We start from the raw sequence: 14,774 nt of genomic DNA on the forward strand, positions 1-14,774 counted from the left end.
GTTGCGTTGCGTTGCGTTGCGAAGCACGGTGCTATTCGTAGATTGCATACTAACGATTATCATGTTGCCTATCGGTAATTTAACTCATCTTGCTTGTGAGATAAATGATCGGGAATGAGCATTATCTCTTTTGAGTTCAGTGAACCAATAGCATGAGAATCGTTATTGCCGGCCACGACCATCTTCACCGATACTTAGGATAGGGTAGGAAATGTTGATGTAATATCTACTTAAGGAAGGCCACCGACTCAGCGACGCTTCCATAGGTATTACGGAGTTGGATTGAGGGACAGGTATGGGTCTAGGATTCGCCACAAGCAGGCAATGCGACCACGAAATGAAAGTTTTTATGCGGTGGGATGGTTAGTCTCCGAGTATACGAATACTCAGAGCAAAAAGATATTTAGTTATGTTTTTCTTGTGTTTAAACTCTGGATAGTCGGCCATCGAGAGTGATTTACTTTTTTCCCTTAACTACAGCAATTTGAACTCCAAACAGCCGGCCGTGGGAGTATTGCTAAAGCTGCGAACTAATCTGATATCCTTAATCGACAATCGGTACGATCGCGCGTAATGTGGACAAAAACTATGTATAGTGCAAAATGATCGCGATATAATATCAAGAATAAACAATTTGTGAAATTTTAAAATAGATCGCGTGAATGAATGAAAAGAACGTCTATATAGCTTTAACTACGATTTTTGACGGAAACAACACTGATCGAGGTATATTATGATGTTTCCGTACCCGAATCTATAGAATAAATCGTATTTCTAGATTTTATGATAAACGCGCCGAAAATTTTTTTTTTGTAATGTGAATATATTCCTACCTTATTCGTTTGCATTTCACCCGATTCATACTTGCCAGAGCCCTGCTTGCTCTTTCTTCGCTCGATTCCGCCGCTGAAGTATGGTTTGTGATAAACACCACTACCCAGCTTTATACCGTTGTCCTTCTTTTTCACTGCACACTTGCACAAGTTTCTCATTTCCAATTTGAATTCACACTCATACACATCCATCCTCATCCGCTGAGTGAACCTGCAATAATACCAGAGAGGGAGAACAAAAGAGAGAGAAAGGGGGAAAAAGAAAAAAATCGCTGGCTCTCGTCTTCATAAAGGTCTTCTCCATTGTAAAAAAAAACGCTGCTCACTGCATACAATACCGAAAATTACACCGATGAAAACAGCACTGTTTACTGCTCCGAAAAACGCATCTGCTCAGCTAGACTATCGCCACTCGAATCAAAAGAAAATTACACGAGTTGTGAGAAAAACACAGTTTTAGTTTTAAACTGGAAATAAAGGATATTTGGCAACACTGCAACCAAAAATAATATTTTTTTATAGATTCCCTGACTCATTTCCTTCAAAATGCATTTCACCGATTGTTTATAGACTATATGAACGCAAAGATATGAATAAAAGTTAAAAATTGATGATTTTTTTCTAAGGAAAATTTTCCATGCACAATTATGACACGTCATACAAATTTTGTCATCAATACACGCCTATGACACGTGTGAGTGCGACTTTTGTTTACATTCATAGTAAAAACTCGCAACATAGTCAACCGATCTTCGTAATATTTGAGAGATTAATACAGAATAGATAGAAGCATCAATTGTCTTCTTTGGATTGTTTATACCATTTATAAGTTTCAAGATATTCAATCTCAAACTTTAAAAATCGTTTTTTCTCGAAATGTGCTAAATGGCGCTTGTCATAAGATAGCACAACAGCGACGAGCTGAAGCCAGCAGGATTGGTCTTGCCATCAACGTTTCGAAGACAAAATACATGAGAGGAAGAGGTTCTATAGACGACAATGTGAACCTCCCACCCGAGTTCGGATTGACGGTGACGAAATCGAGATTGTCGACGAATTCATGTATTTGGGCTCACTGGTAACCGACGACAATGATAACAGCAGAGAAATTCAGAGAGGGATCTTGGCGGGAAATCGTGCCTACTTTGGACTCCGGAGGACGCTCCGGTCGAACAAAATTCGCCACCGCACGAAGTTGATTATCTATAAGACGCTGATTAGATCGGTGGTCCTCTACGGTCACGAGACCTGGACTATACTCGTGGAGGACCAACGCACCCTTGGAGTTTTCGAACGAAAGGTGTTGCGTACCATCTATGGTGGCGTGCAGATGGAAGACGGAACGTTGCGCAGGCGAATGAACCATGAGTTGTATCAGCTGCACATTCGTTGTATTGGTACGAACTTTCATGAAAAATAACGGATCGAAGACCAAAAATATCCACAAACCAGATCCAGGAAAAGAAGTCTCCCAAAGTACCCACTCTCGATGGGGGATGCAACTACAATGTGTCTTCTAACTTATCGTCGTCCATATCTGGATATACTGAGTAGTTTGAACCATTTATTTTTCACAGTATTGGTCTGTATAGGACTTATTTAACCATATTTCCTGCACAAGAATTCCGAACGAAACAATATGAAAGCTACAAGGATGAATTGAAAGAGACTACATTGCAATCAACTGAATGCACGGCTTTTATGCTATCGACATAGCCTAGACATTTCACACTATTTACTTCAATGCAAATAAAAATTTTGAAATATCTATCTGTCTCATTCACGAATCGTATTCTCCCCACCGACAAACTGACATGACAACTAGAACGATTTCAGTGAAAATTTTTGGCAAATAATTTAAACTCGGAACAGTAACTCCATCTGTATAATGAGTTACACATCATTACTTAACGTGTCTTTCGTAAAAGAACACTAATGTCCTCTAGTAAAAGTCTGGACAAGACATATTCAAACGAGCAGAAGTTTTTCGAATTCAAATGGGCGGAGCATCGTATATTAACGTTTTAAGTAGAAAGTATTGCACGTTTCATTGGAAACGTGTCGTTTAATCATTTTGAGGCGACGCATTGAATTGGCGCATTTGATAATAAATGCTGAAAACGTCAAAAAATATGCATTATCCAAGTTTAATGTATGCTAATTATTTACTTTAACTGAATTTCTCAATAAAACTGACTAAAACTGTGCTTCTAAAGTTTCAGGTTTTTGTATGTTTTTTACACAAAATTGCACCACCTTTTATTAGTGTCCTTCCATAAGAAATACATTGCGATGAATCGTGCGCCGAATAGCGCTGCGAATCTTGCTGCGACGAAAAATAATCGTCGTGTCTCCTTTGGAAAAGCACGGTATTGCGGTATTGACTGGCTTTGTTCTCTGGAGACTCCATGAAAAGTGAATCGAAAAAATTGAATCAACTTCAAGTCGGTTCCGACAGCATGAAGTAACAAGTTACTTTACGCTCGTCCGGGCATGCCACAGACTCAGGTGATTTGTATTCTAATGCCAAAAGATCCTAACTCCTGCGGTAGCATGCAAAAGGTTAAGTCGCCGGGAAACTCTAAGCTTGCTCAAATGACCCTATTCCACGCTTACTAAACTTTCTTCCCTCACATCCTTGCTCTCCCTTGAGTACTATGGCTCATAATATACTTCACCTTCCAGTGTCATGCTAATTAAATGCCGTTACAACAACTTCGGGATTTATTATCACATTGCACATCGGACCGTAGATCTTTCGCCGAAAATGCAGTGTATGTCATTTGCCCTGATTTACCTCATATTTTGTCAAATATTGTTTATATATATGTTTACAAAATTGATTCAGCTGTTTATCAAATGTTCAACAAAACTAGAACATATATTTCTAAGGTTATAGTTTCCTTTAACTATTTCAAGTATAGCCAAACTTCTTTGAGCCAAGTGCCTTGAAACTATGGTTGTCTATTTTCTCTTGTCCAAACTTCTACTGGAGGAACTCTAGTTACATAGAGTAGCTTGGATGATTATTAGAGAGTTGACTGAAAATTTCGTAACTCGTACTGTCAAACGAACGTCCGTTTGACAGTACGAGTTACAAAATTTTGCGTCGACTCTCTAATAATATCTTGCCAAATTTGAAAATACAGTGTCATGTCAGTTTGTCGGTGTTCTCCCTGCTTTTCTTCGTTCAAGGGGCTTGAAAGCACATGTGACCTTGTCTCACTTTACTATATTCAATTGCGCGTTAAAATACTGGACCAGTAAATTCTATTATGTACATTAATGTTTTTTCGGGAATATGTGACTAAAAAGTAAACTTCGAATTTCAAAGCAAATTGAGCGTTCCAGGTTCCTGATAAATAAATATGGTCCAACAATAAGGTAGAAACACCAGATAATCTTAAAACGACGCCGTCAAGTAAAGAAGCATGAAAACAAAAAGAATAAAACCAAAAAAAGATGGAAGCCCTAGAAAGTCCATTGCATATTTATTAGCCTTTTCTCAGAAGATGGGATTTTCAAAAACATTTCAAAACTTTTTGATGCAATGGTTCTCAAATTCGTACAATCCGGTTTATTCATTTTCTTAATTCAAAAATATTTTTAGCTTTAAATATATGACCATTTCATTTTAATTAATTATTTCATTCCGCATCTTTTTATTCGTTTTGTTCATCTGCGTTCATTTTACTAATTTTATTCGTTTCATTCTTTGGATTCACTCTGATCAGTTTATTCTTTTTGTGCATTTTACTCATAACTCATTTAACTTATTTTATTAATTGTTTTCATTGTATGCATTTTATTCATTTTTTCCAGTTTAATCATTTTGTTCAGTTTCTTCATTTTAATAATCTGACTACTTTGTCAGTTTTAATCTTTTCTTACAAATAGTTTATTTGATTCAATTTATTTCTTTATATTAATTTATAACCTTTTACCATTGTTCAATTTTTCATTTTAATCAATGCATTTAATTCTGCTAATTTTCTTCTTTTTATTCATTTTATCACTTCAGCTCATTTTGTTTATTTGATTCGTTTGTTGTATTTATGCATTTCATTTATTTTTTACTTTATTCATTTTGTTCATCCATTCTTTTTATTCATTTGATCCATTTCATTAATTTGATTCATTGTATTCACTGGATGAATTAAATCAATTTGATTCATTTGATTCTTGTTATTCATGTAATTCATTTGATTCATTTGATTCATTTTATGCATTTGATTCATTTGATTCATTTGATTCATTTGATTCATTTGATTCATTTGATTCATTTGATTCATTTGATTCATTTGATTCATTTGATTCATTTGATTCATTTGATTCATTTGATTCATTTGATTCATTTGATTCATTTGATTCATTTGATTCATTTGATTCATTTGATTCATTTGATTCATTTGATTCATTTGATTCATTTGATTCATTTGATTCATTTGATTCATTTGATTCTTTTGATCCATTTGATTCATTTGATTCATTTGATTCATTTGATTCATTTGATTCATTTGATTCATTTGATTCATTTGATTCATTTGATTCATTTGATTCATTTGATTCATTTGATTCATTTGATTCATTTGATTCATTTGATTCGTTTGATTCATTTGATTCATTTGATTCATTTGATTCATTTGATTCATTTGATTCATTTGATTCGTGTGATTCATTTGATTCATTTGATTCATTTGATTCATTTGATTCATTTGATACATTTGATTCATTTGATTCGTTTGGTTCATTTGATTCATTTGATTCATTTTATTCATATCTTTAATTTTATGCATTTCATCTTCAGTTATTCGTTTTATTTCATTCAATTTGTTAGTATGAGTCAATTTATTCTATTAATCTTAGAACTATATCTAAATATAATCTTAATTTTTATTTAATAACCTAATCTAATTTGATTCGTGTAAATTATAATTTTGATTTACATTAATTTTTCTACTCATTTTATGAATTTAAAAACCTATTATTTCATTTTTTGCTTTACTTTTTTATTTCGTTTGTTTTGTTGATTATCTATAATTTATTCAGTTTATTCGAGATTTTATTCGTGCAAGACTAGAAACTGTTTTCATCCCACCTCTAGTTGGGTGCATACTTCTCGTGAGTTCTGGAAACTAATCCAATAGTGAAATGTGTAAGAAATGTCTCATCTCACTGCTAGGTGGATTAAATCGGTTTTTGATTTTTTATTTTGATTTAAGTTAAATAGTGCGGTCGAGCGTGTTGCTCCCGGAAAATCGAACAAACAGAAGGATCACCCTCCGAAGACGAATATTATGGGGAAGAGGGACGTGTATCTGATTCGGGGACATATGAGGTTATGGTCGATCCACTTCCCCCACTTTCCTCCAATATCTCACAGCCCCCCGAGTCAAGGTTTACCATGATGGATCCGCTAGTCCTTGGGTGGTATACTTTCGGCCCAAAAATGAACCGTTAAACAGCTCAACTGTTGCACGGGAGCTGACAAAACGTTACTCGGCCGTAACCGAGATTAAAAAGGTTCAGTCAGATAAACTGTGCGTAGTCGTTACTGACTTGAAACAGGCCAATGATATCGTTAGCAATAGCCTCTTTACGCTGGAGTATCGCGTCTACATCCCTTCTCGTGACGTGGAGATCGACGGTGCGGTAAGTGATGCGGGTCTAACTATCGATGATCTGATGAATGATGGGGTTGGGCGCTTTAAGGACCCTAACCTTCAATCAGTTAACATTTTGGAGTGCAAGCAATTGCACTCAAAGTCCATCGAAGATGGGAATTATTATCCATCAGATTCGTTTCGCGTAACCCTCGCCGGATCTGCACTTCCTAGCTACGTTGAAGTGGGAAGAGCTCGTCTACCTGTACGCCTGTTTGTACCGCAGGTCATGTATTGTTCCAATTGTAAGTAGCTAGGTCACACGGCCACCTACAGTAGCAACAAGAAACAGTTCGGTAATTGTGGGGAACGCCATGCGGATGATACTTGCAGTAGACCCGCTGAGAAGTGTGTTTACTGTGGGGAGAATCCGCATGCACTTCGATCCGCCAAAGATCGCTCCAGACGCTCTTACGCCGAAAACCGAAAACCCATTCGCTCTCTTGCCAATTGACGATAACGCCTCTAACGATCCTTGCGAGGGGCATTCTTTGGCTCTGCTTGGAAACTCTAGGAAAAGACCTTATCAAAACTCACCTGAACTTCCTCGTAAGGGTCCTAGATTGTCCCAAACAAGGGTACAAAATAAAAATAATTTATCAACTGGAAGTGCTGGTACAAATCCGAAAATAATACCTCCTGGTTTTGGGAAATTGAGATACAACCAGGAGTTCCCAGCACTCCCCGGGGCAACAAAAATAACAAGTGCTCCAATTTTACAGTCAGATACTCAACCTAAAACGGGATTCCTTCAATTTTCTGACATTGTGGACTGGATATTCACAGATTTCAACATTACCGATCCTCTGAAAAGCTTGCTGGTTGCTATTCTACCAACAGTAAGAACATTTTTAAAACAGTTGACTGAACAATGGCCCCTCCTTACAGCGGTCGTATCCTTCGATGGCTAACTTATTAAACGGAATCACGGATATGATCACTGTGTAACAGTTGAACTGCAGAAGTATTATCCCCAAAATTGATTCATTAAAACACTTGCTAAATCACAATCATTGTGATGCATTTTACCTATGTGAAACATGGCTTACTTCTAATATAAACCTCAACTTCCACGATTTTAACATTATCCGCTTGGATCGAGTAGACTCATATGGAGGGGTACTTTTAGGAATCAAAAAAAGGGCTACTCCTTCAATCGAATCAACCTCCCTTCGACGCCAGGCATTGAAGTTGTCGCTTGTCAAACAACAAACAAAGGCAAAGATCTTTGCATTGCTTCTATTTACATTCCTCCTAGAGCCATGATGGGATATCGAAGATTCTCCAACGTGATTGAACACCTTTCCTCGCCCCGCCTGCTTCTTGGAGACTTTAACTCTCACGGTACAGAGTGGGGATGTCTGTACGACGATAATCGATCTTCGACAATTCAAGACCTTTGTGACAGCTTCAATATGACAATTCTGAACACAGGGGAAATGACACGGATTCCTAGACCACCTGCGCAAGCAAGTGCACTGGACATATCTTTATGCTCGACATCACTACGGTTAGATTGCAAGTGGAAGGTAATATCTGATCCCCACGGTAGTGACCACCTACCAATTGTAATTGCAATCACCACTGGTTCAAGACCATCGGCACCAATCAATATTCCCTATGACCTCAAACGAAACATTGATTGGAAGAGTACACTGCTGAGATATCCAAAACTGTCGATTCAACACAGGTACTTCCCCCGGAGGAAGAATATAAGTTTTTGCCCAACTCGATTCTCGATACCGCGATTCAAACTCAGATGAAACGAGTACCCGACGTGAATACCCAAAAACGTTCTCCCAACCCGTGGTGGGACAAAGAGTGCTCAGACGTGTACGCGGAGAAAGCTGCCGCGTATAAAACCTTCCGGAACGACGGGTTAGTTGCTAGTTATCGAGTGCACGCGATATTAGAAAAGCGAATGAAAAATTTAATGAAAGCTAAGAAACGCAGTTACTGGTGCCGGTTTGTCGACGGGTTAACAAGAGAAACATCGATGAGCACTCTTTGGGGCACAGCACGACGCATGCAAAACCGAAACAGCAATAACGAGAGCGTGGAATATTCAAACCGTTGGATATTCGATTTCGCTAAAAAGGTTTGTCCGGATTCCGCCCCGGCACAGAAAATCTACCGCGCCGCGTCGCCTTACAATACCGCGAACGAAACACCGTTTTCGATGGTGGAGTTCTCACTTGCTCTTTTGTCGTGTAACAATAAAGCTCCAGGGCCAGACAGAATCAAATTCAACTTGTTGAAGAATCTGCCAGACTCTGCCAAAAGACGCTTGTTGAACTTATTTAATAAGTTTCTTGAGGCTAACATTGTCCCACACGATTGGAGACAAGTGAAGGTCATAGCCATCTAAAAACCAGGAAAACCAGCCTCCGACTACAACTCGTATCGACCGATTGCAATGCTATCCTGTATCCGGACGTTATTCGAGAAAATGATCCTGTTTCGCCTCGATAATTGGGTCGAAACAAATGGCTTACTGTCAGATACACAATTTGGCTTCCGCAAAGGCAAAGGGACGAACGATTGCCTTGCGTTGCTCTCAACAGAAATTCAAATGGCATATGCTAACAAAGAGCAGATGGCATCAGTATTCTTGGATATTAAGGGGGTTTTCGATTCAGTTTCTATCAACATTCTTTACGAGAAGTTGCACCAGCATGGTCTTTCACCAATTTTAAATAACTTATTGCTAAACCTGAAAAACAAATGCATTTCTCGCATGGCGATTTATCGACATCACGATTTAGCTACATGGGCCTTCCCCAGGGCTCATGTCTAAGCCCTCTCCTCTACAATTTTTACGTGAATGACATTGACGAATGTCTTGTCAATTCCTGCACGCTAAGGCAGCTTGCAGATGACGGTGTGGTCTCTATTACAGACCATTACTATCCTAAAGCCGTCGACTTGCAAGGACCACTGCAAGATACCTTGGACAATTTGTCTGCTTGGGCTCTCCAGCTGGGTTTCGAGTTCTCCACGGAGAAAACTGAGCTAGTCGTATTTTCTAGAAAGCGTTAACCAGCGCAACTACAGCTTCAATTAATGGATCAAACCATTGCTCAGGCTTCAACATTCAAATATCTCGGGGTATGGTTTGACTCTAAAGGTACATGGGGATGTCACATTAGGTATCTGAAACACAAGTGCCAACAAAGGATCAACTTTCTCCGTACAATAACTGGAACATGGTGGAGTGCTCATCCAGGAGACCTAATCAGGCTGTACCAAACAACGATATTATCAGTGATGGAGTACGGATGTTTCTGCTTTCGCTCCGCTGCGAACATACACTTCATCAAACTGGAGCGAATCCAGTATCGTTGCTTGCGTATTGCCTTGGGTTGCATGCACTCGACCCATACGATGAGTCTCGAAGTGCTAGCGGGCGTTCTTCCGCTGAAAAATTGATTCTGGGACCTCTCATACCGATTGCTCATGCGATGCGATATTCTGAACCCATTGGTGATTGCAAATTGCGAAAGGCTTGTCGAGCTTAATTCTCAGACCCGATTCATGTCCTTGTACTTCGATTACATGGCACAGAACATCAATTCATCTACGTATAACGTCAACCGTGCTCATCTGTTAGATACTTCTGATCCAACTGTATTTTTCGATACATCCATGAAGGAAGAGATTTGTGGAATTCCAGATCATATTCGCCCACAAGTGGTCCCAAATATTTTCTATAACAAATACCATTAAGTCGACTGCGCCAAAATGTTCTACACTGACAGATCAATTCTCGACGGGTCCACAGGCTTCGGTATCTTCAACGAAAACCTTGCTGCCTCATTCAAACTCAATGATCCTGCTTCAATTTACGTCGCAGAATTAGCTGCCATTCAGTGTACTCTCGGGATCATTGACACCCTGCCCTCAGACTATTACTTCATCGTTTCGGATAGTCTCAGTTCCATTGAGGCCATCCGTGCGGCGAAGCCTGGAAAGCACTCACCGTATTTCCTGGGGAAAATACGGGAATATCTGAGTGCTTTATCTGAAAAATCTTACCAGATTACCTTGGTTTGGGTTCCGTCACATTGTTTTATTGCGGGCAATGAGAAGGCGGACTCTTTAGCCAAGGTGGGCGCATTAGAAGGCGCACTTACGAAAGACCAATTTGCTTCAATGAATTTTTCAGTATCTCTCGTCAGAGGACGCTCGTTAGTTGGCAAACCTCATGGAGCAAAGGGGATCTGGGACGGTGGCTACATTCCATTATCCTGAAGGTATCAATGAATGCTTGGTTTAAAGGCTTGGATGTGAACCGGGACTTTATTTGTACGATGTCAAGGATCATGTCCAACCATTACTCGTTTGACGCGCATCTCCGTCGTTAAGGGCTTGCTGAAAGCAATCATTGTATTTGTGAGAACGGTTATCACGACATCGAACATGTTGTTGGCTGTGCGCAGAGTACTGTGTTGCCAGCTCCCAACTAATAGATTCCCTTCGGGCCCGAGGTAGATCACCCTATGTGCCAGTCCGGGACGTCCTGGCAAGCCGTGACCACCCCTATATTTTTCTTATCTATATCTTTTTGAAAGCTATTGATGTCCAAGTTTAATACATTTTCCCCTCTCCCATTCACAGTAGAATCTCACCAACCTATCCCTGTATCTACAATATGGCATTGCTTCACGAGTCTTCGGTGCATACCCTTCTTGATAACCGTCTATCCAGAACATCATGACATATCTCACATGCAGATGATATAGAGAACATCATGACAGCATCGGAGTGCCAATAATTATCCGAAATATCGACCCTCCTCTCTCCCCTGCGATTACAGGCTGGAAACTACAACACTACAACAAAGTGTGCAGATCCGCCATAATGATCAATCAGCAAACGACGATGTCAATTACACAATATGTATCCCACTTCCTACCTTTTCCTTTACTTACATAAAAGGGGAGCAAGCCGCCCCTAAATACGGCTTTCCCTTCCCCCACTAACATGTGATATGTAATTTTAAATAAATGAATTAATTACGAAATATCTATCTCATTGTTACTCCTGTTCTCTTTATGTGTAATATACTCTTCTCTATTCTCGCCTTATCATGCCGTCACCTACTATTTGCCGAAGGTCCACAGAGCATAAATAATTCCTAGTTGTTGTGGTGTTAATGAGTCTTCGGCTCTTAATCGTGGCCAGGGGCCGCCTTCAATAGTTATCACCACAAGCTTATAGGCTTAAATTTATTCTAAAATTCATCAATACAAACCTACCCTTAAACTAGATCTTGCAAAGATCATAAACGTTTTAAAAATTGTCTTATCCAAGTAAAATATGAATGGTTTTCAATGTATCGATTAAAAATTGAAAGGGTATATCGTATTTGCAACTTCTAAAAGCTCTTTCAGAAAGACTAAACCGAATTAGATTTCACCAAGATAAACCAGAGTTAGAGAGATTTTATAATTTGGAGCCATTGTTTAGTCTAAAGTGCGAAATATGGCCAAAGTCCATTCCACATATAATCAACAAACGCTAATATTTTCATCAAAGTCGGAGAACATCAATTTGAAAGACATTGTCTACTTTCTTGTGCTTTAATTTTTTAACCTTGATTATATATCCAAATACATACGGTTTGTATAACACTTGTCCCTGCAAAAATGCAGATTTTTGAACTATTACTTTGTGGGTTTTTTTAGTGTAAGCCTCAATTATTTTCCCAGATTTTACCTTGTGACTTTTGTCGGGGATCTATACGATCGGGATAGCAAAAGTAGCCGCGTACCTAGATTGTCCTTTATGCAAGGAATTGGCTGTCGAAACAAAAGATGAATTTTTTGCAATCGGATTGTAAATAGTACCTGTCACTATTTGGTAGATCTGCACATGAGTGGATCCCAAGGTTTTAATCCGACCGCTTCCTCCTGAATGTTATTGCTGAAAGTGAGCGGTAATGTTAAAAACATAAAATTAAAATGATTAGTTAATCACGTAATGGTTTCGCCACTGATTGGATCAAGTACTACTTTTAAAGTTAATATGTTAATCAACTAGAATTAAATAAAAGCCAACTCACAACGTGTCATGATCTAGCTACAGTCAAAAGCACTAACTCGTGTTAGACAAAATGTTTGGCGAAGAATATTTAAAAAATAGTGCGATAGATGTATCCCTGGAAAAAGCTACAATTTCAAAAGAAAAATCTACATATGCATCAATTTTCACTATTGAGAGTATTTTGGGACTCAATTCGCAAAAACCAAAGATATCGTTGGATAGTACAATTCAAACAACATTTAACAGTCACCAAGGACAGATTACGGTATCGGACAGCTTAAAGAATAGTCCAAAGAACTATTTTCACTATTCTGGAAACCATTCTATCCGTCCTTTAAACTGTTCGGAAATAACAATTTTGCCAACAAATCTGTTAGGAAGTTAGTATTATTATGTAATCGAAAAAGATAATTTGTTGATATAGTGTGATTTATATTTATTCCAAATCATAGTTACATATCCGCCGTCATACCATGGATATATGCAAGATGATGTATTTCCTAAGCAACTGCATTCGTCGGTTGGACTAGTATCCTGCGATGGGGCGTTTCGGCCACGATATCCATTTCTCAATGCAGATGCTCATATTAAAAGAAAACGTAGACATCGTACTATTTTCACCGAAGATCAATTAGAACAACTTGAGACAACATTCGACAAAACACATTATCCAGATGTGCTCTTGCGGGAGAAGTTGGCGATGAAAGTTGATTTAAAAGAAGAACGGGTGGAGGTATGTGTTCTAATTATAATAATACCGGCTTTGTGCATCTCGAAAAAAAAAGTTAAGTATTTGGTATCTCTTTAGAAAGTCTTTTTGCCTTTCTCGTATAAAGAAAGACTACGCTATCTCTCCAAAAATCGACTTTCGAACCGAGACTCGGAGGGCCGAATATCATATATGTACCATTCGATTCAGTTCGTTGAGAACGCGAAATATCTGTTTATGTGTTTTTACAGTAAGGTTTGAAAAGCTGGCCAGTGTATTGGCACTGTGTGCTTAACTGCTAAAAACTTCTCTCTCTTTTTCCGTCTTTCAATCCCATGGAATATCAGCAAGCTATTACTTCGTGTGGGGAGGAGTTTTCTGGGGCGCGTTGTGCTTTCATTACACCTCTTTTTTGCTCTTTTTGCAGGGAAGTCGTAGCGTCGCTTGATCCATGAAATGGCTCTATCTTTGAGCTGTTAACATTGGACTTTTCGTTTCAGTGACCCGTTTAGCCATTAAGCTTTTGTTTCTGTAAGTCATTTAGCTCCTCGATTTATCACGATTTTTCCGGATAGTCGTCGGTGGTGAATTCACTCTACTCCAACTGAGACCGAAGGAATTTCTCCCGAAACCGATATCCGTTTCCTAGAGCGGTTTAAAACTGACCTACTCCGATTGCGGCTTCTCGGAATTAGTCTCGGTACTGGTCTTTGTTTGAAGAGCCCATTGGCTCCCAGCTGTGTCACGATATAGTCTGATAGTCCATGGCGGTAAATCTTCTCCGACTGTGGATTTCTTTCGATGCTGATGCTGGCATTTGTGAGCCGTTTAGCTGCCAGCTTCGTCACGATCTACTCTAGTCTTCAAATCTAAATCTATTTCACAGCAGCGAATCTAGCCTACACAACGGGCCTTCCAGTATGTGCCGAGGTTTACTGTATTCACTATTGTTAAGTTACAACTCATCTTCTGCCGATGAGTTTGGCACGTCAACAGCCATTTTGAGGTCGATCGTCGAGCCTGGAGCTATTGCACGGGCCACTAGGTAAGTATATTATTATGTCATATGCTATACGTTCATGTATATTGGTTCGTATCTTGATATTTGGCTTTGCGCTGAAGAAAATACTGAAGAAAACAGCTGTACCGATTATGACGTAAAGGATGGTGACTCCTCCTAAAATGATCAATGTGGAAAGTAAAAAGTGTTATTTTTCTGGCATAGTAATTCCAGATCCTTCCGAGTTTCTAATTGAAGCTTGTGAAGATCAGGAATTAGGAATCAGTAGTGGTTGGTTCAAAAGACACGTTCCCCATGTTGATCGTTGATGTTTCATCATTTCCCTGATTGAAAGGATTGGGGAAGTAGTAAGGTTAAGGGTAAATGGAAAATAAAGACAGAACTATTAAAATAGAGCATTCTGCACCGCCGGAAGGATGCTGAATAATCTGCTGATGGTACAAGAGCAGAAATAAAACTTCCAACGCCCGGGAGTATTTAGAATGTTTATATAACAATAGTGA

The 14,774-nt window shown here is 38.9% G+C and overlaps 1 protein-coding gene across 2 annotated transcripts in view; it reads left to right on the forward strand.

The window, feature by feature from the left end:
• Window positions 1-12,454: 12,454 nt before the first annotated feature.
• The window catches only part of LOC131678537 (homeobox protein goosecoid), a 338,362-nt gene continuing 336,042 nt past the window's right edge, over window positions 12,455-14,774 (forward strand). For both annotated transcript variants that reach the window (XM_058958783.1, XM_058958835.1), the window contains exons 1-2: window positions 12,455-12,921; window positions 12,994-13,274. In XM_058958783.1, coding sequence (XP_058814766.1) covers window positions 12,612-12,921; window positions 12,994-13,274 — 591 coding nt within the window. In that variant the 5' untranslated portion in view covers window positions 12,455-12,611. The remainder of the gene's footprint in view (window positions 12,922-12,993; window positions 13,275-14,774) is intronic.

The sequence above is a fragment of the Topomyia yanbarensis genome, chromosome 1 (genome assembly GCF_030247195.1).
Source record: "Topomyia yanbarensis strain Yona2022 chromosome 1, ASM3024719v1, whole genome shotgun sequence".
Lineage (NCBI taxonomy): Eukaryota > Metazoa > Arthropoda > Insecta > Diptera > Culicidae > Topomyia > Topomyia yanbarensis.